Source organism: Cherax quadricarinatus, unplaced genomic scaffold, assembly GCF_038502225.1.
Source record: "Cherax quadricarinatus isolate ZL_2023a unplaced genomic scaffold, ASM3850222v1 Contig2128, whole genome shotgun sequence".
In the NCBI taxonomy this organism is placed as follows: Eukaryota; Metazoa; Arthropoda; class Malacostraca; order Decapoda; family Parastacidae; genus Cherax; species Cherax quadricarinatus.
In genome coordinates, this window is record NW_027197154.1 from 20,001 (window position 1) to 32,551 (window position 12,551).

The window sequence follows — 12,551 nt, forward strand, 5'->3', positions numbered from 1 at the left end:
AGTATTTCTTTAGTTATAGAGTTGACAGGAAGTGGAATAGTCTAGAAAATGACGTAGTGGAGGCAGGAACCATACATAGTTTTAAGACGAGGTTTGATAAAGCTCATGGAGCGGGGAGAGAGAGGGCCTAGTAGCGATCAGTGAAGAGGCGGGGCCAGGAGCTCGGACTCGACCCCCGCAACCACAATAGGTGAGTACAAATATGTGTGTACACACACACACACACACACACACACACACACACACACACACACACACACACACACACACACACACACACACACACACACACACACACACATATGGACACAGGAAGTGGGAGGTGCATGTCAAAGCAGCAGAAGCTAGGATACAGAGTTTAGAAGAGGAATTGAAAAATCTGAAACAGCCTAAAGAACTAAAGAACATTTTGGGATTGACAACAGAGACTGCTACCTCAGCCACAAATAAGGGGACTGTAGGGAAAGAAGGGGCACAACTGCATGGAGATGCTCTATCAGAGGAGACTGTAGCAAATGAAAGAGCTAAGCTTTATGTGGAGGCCCTAACAGACAACAACAGAGCCCAAGGAAAGCCGAGAAGGGAAAATGACAGGCCACTGAGCCCAAGTACATTAGCCAGTGAAACTGATGAAAGGAAAGCTGCAGTGGAGGAAACCAAATTAAATGAGGGGATACACAGGGATATGCAGTGGGAGAATGAAAGGGTGAGGTCAGTCTTTGTGTATGGGCTCCAGGAAGTCGAAGGGGAAACATATGAAGCAAGAAAACAAGGGGAAAAAAAAGCAATTGAAAGCATCATGAAAGCAATAGGAGAAGACGATATGACCCAGCTGGAAAATTTTCGGAGAATAGGGGGGTTTGTAAAAAAAAGAACCCGGCCAGTGAGAGTGACCTTCAAGGCAGAAGCGACTCGGACCAGGATCCTGCAGGAGAAAGCACGATTAAGGGACATGACGGCATACAGGAGGGTGTATCTCGACCGCGACAGAACACAAGAAGAAAGGAAGAAACTGAGAGAGATGGTACAAAGGCGAAAGGAGGAAAGAGAGGGGATGGAGAAGACAGACAGGAGATCCCAGACCCAGGAAGAAGATCAAATACAGCCTCCCTCACAACTTTCTATAGAAGCCTCCCAACCAGGTCAACCCCAGTGCAACCAAACACTCTAAATCAAAACACCCATGCCACATCCAATGCCCCCACCCACTACATTACAAACTTCACCCCCACAGCAACAACCCATAGTTCCTTACCAGGTCTCCCACTTCCCCAACCCCAATATACTTCCCAGACCACAGTCTTAGAAAAGAAGTTGAAGGTGTGGTATACAAATGCAGATGGAATAACAAACAAGTATGAGGAGTGGCACGAAAGAATCAAAGAGACATCCCCAGACATAATAGCACTCACAGAAACAAAACTCACCAGAATAATAACAGATTCAATCTTTCCATCCGGATATCAAATCCTCAGGAAAGACAGAGGGAGGAGAGGGGGAGGAGGAGTTGCACTGCTCATTAAAAACCAGTGGGGTTTTGAGAAAATGGAAGGAATGGATGGCATGGGCGAAAGGGACTACTTAGTAGGAACAATCCAGTCTGAGGGACATAAGGTGATAATTGCAGTAATGTACAACCCACCACAGAACTGCAGGAGGCCAAGAGAAGAATACGATGAGAGCAACAGAGCAATGATCAACACACTAGCCGAGGTGGCCAGGAGAGCACACATGGGGGGAGCAAAGTTACTAGTTATGGGTGATTTCAATCACAAGGAGATTGACTGGGAAAACCTGGAGCCCCATGGGGGTCCCGAAACATGGAGAGCCAAGATGATGGATGTGGTACTGGAGAACCTCATGCATCAACATGTTAGAGACACTACCAGAGAGAGAGGAGAGGATGAACCAGCAAGGTTGGACCTTGTATTCACCATGAGTAGTTCGGACATCGAGGGTATCATGTATGAAAGGCCCCTGGGAGCTAGTGATCATGTGGTTCTGTGCTTCGACTACATAGTTGAGCTCCAAGTGGAGAGAGTAGCAGGAATAGGCTGGGAAAAACCAAACTACAAAAGGGGGAACTACTCAGGCATGAGGAACTTCCTTCAAGACATTCAGTGGGAGAGGGAACTGACAGGAAAACCAGTACAAGAAATGATGGACTATGTAGCAACAAAATGCAAGGAGGCAGAGGAGAGGTTTGTTCCCAAGGGAAACAGAAATAATGGGAAGAACAGAACGAGTCCTTGGTTCACCCAAAGGTGTAGGGAGGCAAAAACTAGGTGTACTAGAGAATGGAAAAGGTACAGAAGACAGAGAACTCAGGAAAATAAAGAAATCAGCCGAAGAGCCAGAAACGAATATGCACAGATAAGAAGGGAGGCTCAGAGACAATATGAAAATGACATAGCATCAAAAGTAAAGACTGACCCGAAGCTGTTGTACAGCCACATCAGGAGGAAAACAACAGTCAAGGACCAGGTAATCAGACTGAGGAAGGGTGATGGGGAATTCACAAGAAACGACCGAGAGGTATGTCAGGAGCTCAACACAAGATTTAAAGAGGTATTTACAGTGGAAACCAGTAGGACTCCAAGAAATCAGAACAGGGGGGCACACCAGCAAGTGCTGGATGAGGTACATATAACCAAGGAGGAGGTGAAGAAGCTGCTATGCGAACTTGACACCTCAAAGGCGGTGGGACCAGACAACATCTCTCCATGGGTCCTTAAAGAGGGAGCAGAGATATTGTGTGAGCCATTAACAAAGATCTTCAACACATCATTTGAAACTGGGCAACTCCCTGAGGTATGGAAAATGGCAAATGTAGTCCCAATTTTTAAAAAGGGAGACAGACATGAGGCACTAAACTACAGACCTGTATCACTAACGTGTATAGTATGCAAGGTCATGGAGAAGATCATCAGGAGGAGAGTGGTGGGGCACCTGGAAAGAAACAAGTGTATAATTGACAACCAGCACGGTTTCAGGGAAGGAAAATCCTGTGTCACAAACCTACTAGAGTTTTATGACAAGGTGACAGAAGTAAGACAAGAGAGAGAGGGGTGGATCGACTGCGTATTTTTGGACTGCAAGAAGGCCTTCGACACAGTTCCTCACAAGAGGTTACTGCAAAAGCTAGAGGACCAGGCACACATAACAGGAAAGGCACTGCAATGGATCAGAGAATATCTGACAGGGAGGCAACAACGAGTCATGGTACGCGACGAGGTGTCAGAGTGGGCGCCTGTGACAAGCGGGGTTCCACAGGGGTCAGTCCTAGGACCTGTGCTGTTCTTGGTATACGTGAACGACATAACGGAAGGGATAGACTCAGAAGTGTCCTTGTTTGCAGATGATGTGAAGTTAATGAGAAGAATCAAATCGGACGAGGATCAGGCAGGACTACAAAGAGACCTGGACAGGCTACAAGCCTGGTCCAGCAACTGGCTCCTTGAATTTAACCCTGCCAAATGCAAAGTCATGAAGATTGGGGAAGGGCAAAGAAGACCGCAGACACAATATAGTTTAGATGGCCAAAGACTGCAAACCTCACTCAAGGAAAAAGATCTGGGGGTGAGTATAACACCGAGCATATCTCCTGAGGCGCACATCAATCAGATAACTGCTGCAGCATACGGGCGCCTGGCAAACCTACGGATAGCGTTCCGATACCTCAGTAAGGATTCGTTTAAGACTCTGTATACCATCTACGTCAGGCCCATACTGGAGTATGCAGCACCAGTTTGGAATCCACACCTAGTCAAGCACGTCAAGAAATTAGAGAAAGTGCAAAGGTTTGCAACAAGACTAGTCCCAGAGCTACGGGGATTGTCCTATGAAGAAAGGTTGAGGGAAATCGGCCTGACGACACTGGAGGCCAGGAGGGTCAGGGGAGACATGATAACGACATATAAAATACTGCGCGGAATAGACGAGGTGGACAAAGACGGGATGTTCCAGAGATGGGACACAGACACAAGAGGTCACAATTGGAAGTTGAAGACTCAGATGAATCAAAGGGATGTTAGGAAGTATTTCTTCAGTCATAGAGTAGTCAGGCCATGGAATAGCCTAGAAAGTGATGTGGTGGAGGCAGGAACCATACATAGTTTTAAGGCGAGGTATGATAGAGCTCATGGGGCAGGGAGAGAGAGGACCTAGTAGCAATCAGCGAAGAGGCGGGGCCAGGAGCTGTGACTCGACCCCTGCAACCACAAATAGGTGAGTACAGCACACATCAACCAGATAACTGCTGCAGCATATGGACGCCTGGCAAACCTGAGAATAGCGTTCCGATACCTCAGTAAGGAATCTTTCAAGACTCTGTACACCGTGTACGTCAGACCCATACTAGAGTATGCAGAACCAGTTTGGAACCCACACCTGGTCAGACACGTCAAGAAATTAGAGAAGTCCAAAGGTTTGCAACAAGACTAGTTCCAGAGCTAAGGGTAGTGCCCTACGAAGAAAGGTCAAGGGAAACCAGCCTGACGATACTGGAGAACAGGAGGGTTAAGGAAGACATGATAACGACATACAATATACTGCGAGGAATTGAAAAGGTGGACAGAGACAGGATGTTCCAGAGATGGGACACAGAAACAATGGGTCACAATTGAAAGCTGAAGACTCAGATGAGTCAAAGGGATGTTAGGAAGTATTTCTTCAGCCACAGAGTTGTTAGGAAGTGTAATAGTCTGGCAAGTGATGTAGTGGAGGTAGGAATCATACACAGTTTTAAGACGAGGTATGATAAAGCTCATGGAGCAGGGAGAGGGAGGACCAAGTAGCGGTCAGTTAAGAGGCAGTACCAGGAGCTGAGTCTCGACCCATGCAACCACAATTAGGTGAGTTTTTCGCACTCCAGTACATAATGATGCAGGGTGTGACAATAGTCCATCTGGCAAAGTTTGCATTTTATTTGGTCTACATCTGGTGGTAGTGATTTAACCTGCCGAAGATACTTGTAACCCAGCTGGAGCCGGGCAGTTGTGACATCCAAGAATGTGATTATTTTGTTGGATGTGCCATAGACATGTGGCTCCTCCTGCATGATGAGTTTGGGAGGATGTGTAAAGGTAGAAAGTTGAAAGTGAACATAGATAAGAGTAAGGTGATGAGGGTAAAAATAAAGAAAAACTTGATATCACACTGGAGAGAGGGAGTATGGAAGAAGTGAATGTTTTCAAATATTTGAGAGTTAATTTGTGAGCAGATGGGTTTATGAAGGATGAGGTTAACCATAGAATTGATGAAGGAAGAAAGGTGAGTGGTGCATTGAGATATCTGTGGAGACAAAAAACGTTATCCATGGAGGCAAAGAAGGGAATGTACGAAAGTATAGTGGTACCAGCACTCTTACATGGGTGTGAAGTTTGGGTTGCAAATGCTGCAGCAAGAAGGCAGCTGGAGGCAGTGGAGATGTCCTGTCTAAGGGCAATGTGTGGTGTAAATATTATGCAGAGAATTTAAAGTATGGAAATTAGGAGAAGGTGTGGAGTTACTAAAAGTATTAGTCAGAGGGCTGAAGAGGGGTTGTTGAGGTGGTCTGGTCATTTAGAGAGAGTGGATTAAAGTAGAATGACTTGGAGAGTGTATAAATCTGTAGGGCAAGGAAGGCGTGGTGTCATGTGGGGGTTCGATAACGTGGATTGGGTAAGAACACACGTAGGCTGGTTAGTACGTATAATTATAACGGAAAGTATGGAAGAAGTCGTGCTGCCCTGCCTCTCTGCTCTCTATTTTAAGACTGACCCACCAGTGAAGCCTAGGGGGTGAGCGGCGTTCAAAAACATGCTATGGTCAGCAGCAATGTGAATAACAGTCAGTGATTCACACAGACGGTTGGTAACTGGTTACTTGTAACTATGCTGCTATGTATGATAATCTATGTGGGTGGCCTGGTGGCTAAAGCTCCCGCTTCACACACGGAGGGCCCGGGTTCGATTCCCGGCGGGTGGAAACATTTCGACACGTTTCCTTACACCTGTTGTCCTGTTCACCTAGCAGCAAATAGGTACCTGGGTGTTAGTCGACTGGTGTGGGTCGCATCCTGGGGGACAAGATTAGGGACCCCAATGGAAATAAGTTAGACAGTCCTCGATGACGCACTGACTTTCTTGGGTTATCCTGGGTGGCTAACCCCCTGGGGTTAAAAATCCGAACGAAATCTTATCTCTTATCTTATCTTATGTAACTGTATTTGTGTTAACCTGAATGAACTTACTTACCTTAATGCATTTTAATTTTGGATCATTTATATGGTTTTTTGGTTGTGTGGGTGTGCATGTGTGTGTGTTTGCTTTATTTTTGTGTTTGTTTTTATAAAATCGTTGGAATTCCTTGCCTGTAATTGTCCTTAGACTGCTGGTGGTCAACCCTTTGTCAGTTCATTGGATCATTCATGCATTTGAAAGCCAGTGTGCCAAGGAATCTACAGGTGGTAGGCTGTCAATAATTTTCTGATACCTGTGTCTGACTTTACACACCCATGTTGTACTCATGTCTCATGGAATTTTGAGCATTTAGGACAATAGTCACTTAAAATTAAAGTTTCAAGACTGGACACATGAAAACTTTTCAGTGATGAGTGTCTGGCAAGCAATTCAGCTTGGATTGTGGGATGGACTTATGAAAAAGTGCATTTTTCTCTTGCATGAAATACTATAATAAATAAATATCTAAAGGAAAATATTGAATTTTCTCAGTGAAGAATATCTCAGTAATTTAGAACAAGGTACAGTAGAGAAATATCAGTACAGTTTTAAAAAAAAGACAGTATTGTTTACCAGCCAGTCTCCGCGGTAACATTCAAGCATACACTCGGAATATTTCATATTATTACAGTGTTTTCGGTGCTGTTTGTGGAAAATAAGTGACCATGGGCCCCAAGAAAGCTTCTAGTGCCAACCCTACACCTCAAAGGGTAAGAATACCCATTGAAATGAAGAAAGAGATCATTGATAAGTATGAAAGTGGAGTACGTATCACCGACCTGGTCAGGTTGTACAAGAAACCAAAATCAACCATCGCTTCTATTGTGGGCAAGAAAACGGCAATCAAGGAAGCTGTTGTTGCCAAAGGTTTAACTGTGTTTTCGAAACAAAGATCGCAAGTGATGGAAGATGTTGAGAGACTCTTATTGGTGTGGATAAATGAAAAACAGCTAGCAGGAGATAGCGTCTCTCAAGCGATCATATGTGAAAAGGCTAGGAAGTTGCATGACGATTTAATTAAAAAAATGCCTGCAACTAGTGATGATGTGAGTGAATTTAAGGCCAGCAAAGGTTGGTTTGAGAGATTTAAGAAGCGTAGTGGCATCCATAGTGTGATACGGCATGGTGAAGCTGCCAGTTCGGACCACAAAGCGGCTGAAAAATATGTGCAGGAATTCAAGGAGTACATAGAAACTGAAGGACTGGAACCTGAACAAGTGTTTAATTGTGATGAAACAGGCCTGTTCTGGAAGAAAATGCCAAGCAGGACCTACATTACTCAGGAGGAAAAGGCACTCCCAGGACATAAGCCTATGAAAGACAGGCTTACTTTGTTGATGTGTGCCAATGCTAGTGGTGATTGCAAAGTTAAGCCTTTATTAGTGTATCACTCTGAAACTCCCAGAGCGTTCAGGCAAAAGAATGTCCTCAAGGATAATTTGTGTGTGCTGTGGAGGGCAAACAGTAAGGCATGGGTCACTAGGGAATTTTTCTATAACTGGTTACACCATGCATTTGCCCCCAATGTGAAAGATTACCTAACTGAAAAGAAATTAGACCTTAAGTGCCTCCTGGTGTTAGACAATGCCCCTGGTCATCCTACAGACGTGGCAGAGCGACTTTATGGGGACATGAGCTTCATTAAGGTGAAGTTTTTGCCTCCTAATACCACTCCTCTCCTGCAGCCCATGGACCAGCAGGTCATTTCCAACTTCAAGAAACTGTACACAAAAGCTCTGTTTCAAAAGTGCTTTGAAGTGACCACAGACACTCGATTGACTCTAAAAGAGTTTTGGAAGGATCACTTTAATATCCTCAATTGTGTAAACCTTATAGGTAAGGCTTGGGAGGGAGTGACTAAGAGAACCTTGAACTCTGCTTGGAAGAAACTGTGGCCAGAATGTGTAGACAAAAGGGATTTTGAAGGGTTTGAGGCTAACCCTGAGAGGAGTAGTATACCAGTTGAGGAATCAATTGTGGAATTGGGGTTGGAGGTTAGTGGGGAGGATGTGGAAGAGTTGGTGGAGGAGGACAATGAAGAACTAACCACTGATGAGCTGATAGATCAACTTCAAGAGCAAGAGGCCAGACCTGGGGAAACTGGTTCAAAGGAGGGGAGAGAGAAATTGAAGGAATTGCCTACTTCAAAGATTAAGGAAATGTGTACAAAATGGCTTGAAGTGCAAACCTTTTTTGATGAAAATCACCCTCACACAGCTATTGCAAGCCGTGCTGGTGACTGTTACAATGACACTGTTGTGAACCACTTTAGACAAATCATAAAGGAACGAGAGGTACAGGCCACTATGGACAGATATGTTGTGCGAAAGAAGTCCAGTGACTCTGAAGCTGGTCCTAGTGGCATTAAAAGAAGAAGGGAAGTAACCCCAGAAAAGGACTTGCTACCTCAAGTCCTAATGGAAGGGGATTCCCCTTCTAAACACTAACACTCTCTCTCCCCTTCTCCCATCCCATCAATCATCACCAGATCTTCAATAAAAGTAAGTGTCATGTAATTGTGCATGCCTTTTTCAGTTTGTGTGTACTAAAATTAACATTTTTTTGTGGTAAAAAAATTTTTTTTTCATACTTTTGGGTGTCTTGCACGGATTAATTTTATTTCCATTATTTTTTATGGGGAAAATTAATTCGCATAGCGAACATTTCGCATAACGACCAGCCCTCTTGCACGGATTAAGTTCGCTATGCGGGGGTCCACTGTACTACAAGTACATAAATGATCTCTTGAGGGAAAGCTTTGAGTATTTTTATGAAAAACTGTTTTCCTGTGAAAAGACAAGACACAGATACAGTGAAAATAAAGGTAATTCTTGTACACCTCTGATGAAAATTTTGGGGATAAAAATGACACTAGGATAAAAAGCATTATTAATTTTGCAGGGCTATGGAGCTGTTGATGCTGGCAAGATGGTTGAGGCAGCTCTCAAGTGGAAGAATGTTACTCCTCAGACAATTGCCATCTCGTCATTGTTTAATGGCTATAGGTAAGTCTTGACTATGATGTGCTATTCAACAACATGTTCACTATGAGGTACTCTTCAACATGAACACTGAGAAGTTAGATATGTGATTTCCTTAATTGGTGAGGTGGCCAGTAACACTGACAATGCACTCTCTCTAATTATGAAATGAATATGGCCACATCCCCTGAGGCGCACATCAACCAAATAACTGCTGCAGCGTATGGGTGTCTGGCAAACCTAAGAATAGCATTTTAACAACACTGTACACCATATACATCAGCCCCATATTGAAGTATGCAGCACCAGTATGGAATCCACACCTGGTCAAGCACATCAAGAAAGCAGAGAAAGTGCAGAAGTTTGCAACAAGACTAGTCCCTGAGCTAAGGGGTATGTTCTATGAGGAGAGGTTAAGGAAACTCAACCTGATGACACTGGAGGGATAGGAGGGACATGATAACAACATATAAAATACTGAGAGGAATTAACAATGTAAACAGGACCAGAATGTTTCAGAGATGGGATACAGTAACAAGAGGACACAGCTGGAAGTTGAAAAATCAAATGAGTTATATGGATGTTAGGAAGTATTTCTTTATCCTTAGAGTTGTCAAGAAGTGGAACAATATGGGGAGTGAATAGATACAGCATCCATGCATATCTTTAAGAAAAGGTATGATAAATCTCTTGGTGCTGGGAGATAGTGGACCTAGTAGTGACTAATGAAGAAGCAGCCTTCCCCCCACTCATACACACACAAGATTATCAGCCAAAGAATGGTGGAGCACCTAAAAAGGAATGAGCTTTTATACAAAAACCAGGACAGTTTCAGGGAAGGGAAATCCTGTGTCACCAACCTACTGGAGTTTTACGACTAGGTGATGGAAGTAAGATGAGAGAGAGAGAGAGAGGGGTGGGTAGATTGCATTTTCTTGGACTACAAGAAGGCTTTCAACACAGTTCCACACAAGAGACTAGTGTAAAAGCTAAAGGATCAGGGAGGTACAACAGGAAAGGCACTGCAGTGGATCAGAGAATACTTGACAGGAAGGCAACAACGAGTCACGGTATGTGATGAGGTATCAGAGTGGGCACTTGTGATGAGTGGGGTTCCACAAGGGTCAGTCCTAGGACTGATGCTGTTTCTGGCACATGTGAATGACATAACAGAAGGGGTATACTCAAAAGTGTCCCAGTTTGCAGACCATGGCCTGGTGGCAAAAACTCTCACTTCACATGCTGGAATGTCTGGGTTCAATTCCCGGCAAGGGTAGAAACATTGGGCATGTTTCTTTACACCAGTTGCCTGTGTTCACCTATCAGTAAAATCGGTACCTGGGTGTTAGTCGACTGGTGTGGGTTGCATCCTGGGACAGAACTGACCTAATTTGCCTGAAATGCTCTGCATAACGAGCGGCTCTCTAAATAGTAGTATGTCATTGATGTCAGCTAGGCCTGTATACCTTGTACATGTACTTGTAGAAATAAAGATATTATTACATTATTATTATTATTATTAGAATTCAGTTGAATGAGGATTAGGCAGGACTACAAAGGGATCTAGACAGGTTGCAAGCCTGGTCCAGCAATTGGCTCCTGGAGTTCAACTCCACCAAATGCAAAGTCATGAAGATTGGAGAAGGGCAGAGAAGACTGTGGACAGAGTACAGTCTAGGGAGCCAAAGACTGCAAACTTCACTCAAGGAAAAGGATCTTGGGGTTAGTATAATATCGAGCATATCTTCTGAGGTGCACATCAACCAAATAACCGCTGCAGCATATAGGCACCTGGTGAACCTAAGAATAGCATTCCAACACTTCAGTAAGGAATCATTCAGGACTCTGTACACCATGTACGTCAGACCCATATTGGAGTATGCAGCACCAGTATGGAACCACACCTGGCAAAGCACATCAAGAAATTAGAGAAAGTGCAAAAGTTTGCAACAAGACTAATCGAAGAGGAGAGGTTAAAGGGAAATTGACCTGACAACACTGTAGGACAGGAAGGATTGGGGATATGATAATAACATACAAAATACTGAGAAGAATTGACAAGGTGGATAGGGACAGGATGTTTCAGAGATGGGACACAGCAACAAGGGGTCACAGTTGGAAGTTGAAGACTCAGATGAGTCACAGGAGAGAGTGGACCTAGTAGTGACCAATAAAGAGGCAGGGCCAGAAGCTGTGAATTGACCCTTGCAATCACAATTAGGTAAGTACACACACCAAAAAAAAAAAATTTTTTACCAAGCATTTTTCTCCCAGGACCATCTATCCAGATAAATGGTTAAACATCTCAAAAGACTTGACTGTCTCCGATGTCACACAAGATTCCTGCATGAAAGGTGTTGAACATGTCATTGCAAACATCACTCTCACCCATCGTAGTAGGAAACAGCTATCTATCTTCATAGTGTCACCCTCAGGTAACTGGCCGTGTGTCTACTGTTTATATCATACATTACTTATAAAATATAATATGAACACAGTAATTCAAGATCTTTCACATACCTTCCAAATAATGTTAAAATTGATGCATAAAATAAATGCGATGCACTAGCAAAATATTTTTTATCATAGTGCTAGTATTAATGTATTCTAAAAGCATGAGGTTTTATGCTAAGAACTCAAACAAAATTCAAAAGTATATTTTATCTTTTGTACACTTCAGTAAATATTTTGCGTTTATTTTTGTAGATGAGACTACATTAGTTCTCTTTTATAGAGAAATAAGAGTACCAAGAAAGGAGTACAGTATCATAAATATGGATTAGATTACTTATTTTTTTATTATCACACTGGCCGATTCCCACCAAGGCAGGGTGGCCCGAAAAAGAAAAACTTTCACCATCATTCACTCCATCACTGTCTTGCCAGAAGGGTGCTTTACACTACAGTTTTTAAACTGCAACATTAACACCCCTCCTTCAGAGTGCAGGCACTGTACTTCCCATCTCCAGGACTCAAGTCCGGCCTGCCGGTTTCCCTGAACCCCTTCATAAATGTTACTTTGCTCACACTCCAACAGCACGTCAAGTATTAAAAACCATTTGTCTCCATTCACTCCTATCAAACACGCTCACGCATGCCTGCTGGAAGTCCAAGCCCCTCGCACACAAAACCTCCTTTACCCCCTCCCTCCAACCTTTCCTAGGCCGACCCCTACCCCGCCTTCCTTCCACTACAGACTGATACACTCTTGAAGTCATTCTGTTTCGCTCCATTCTCTCTACATGTCCGAACCACCTCAACAACCCTTCCTCAGCCCTCTGGACAACAGTTTTGGTAATCCCGCACCTCCTCCTAACTTCCAAACTACGAATTCTCTGCATTATATTCA

At 43.8% G+C, this 12,551-nt stretch overlaps 1 protein-coding gene across 1 annotated transcript in view; it reads left to right on the forward strand.

Annotated features, from left to right (window-relative positions):
• LOC138851790 (furin-like) overlaps window positions 1-11,985 on the forward strand; it is a 23,379-nt gene extending 11,394 nt beyond the window's left edge. The window contains exons 2-4 of the mRNA XM_070081262.1: window positions 9,123-9,226; window positions 11,477-11,637; window positions 11,909-11,985. Coding sequence (XP_069937363.1) covers window positions 9,123-9,226; window positions 11,477-11,637; window positions 11,909-11,985 — 342 coding nt within the window. The remainder of the gene's footprint in view (window positions 1-9,122; window positions 9,227-11,476; window positions 11,638-11,908) is intronic.
• Window positions 11,986-12,551: the final 566 nt, after the last annotated feature.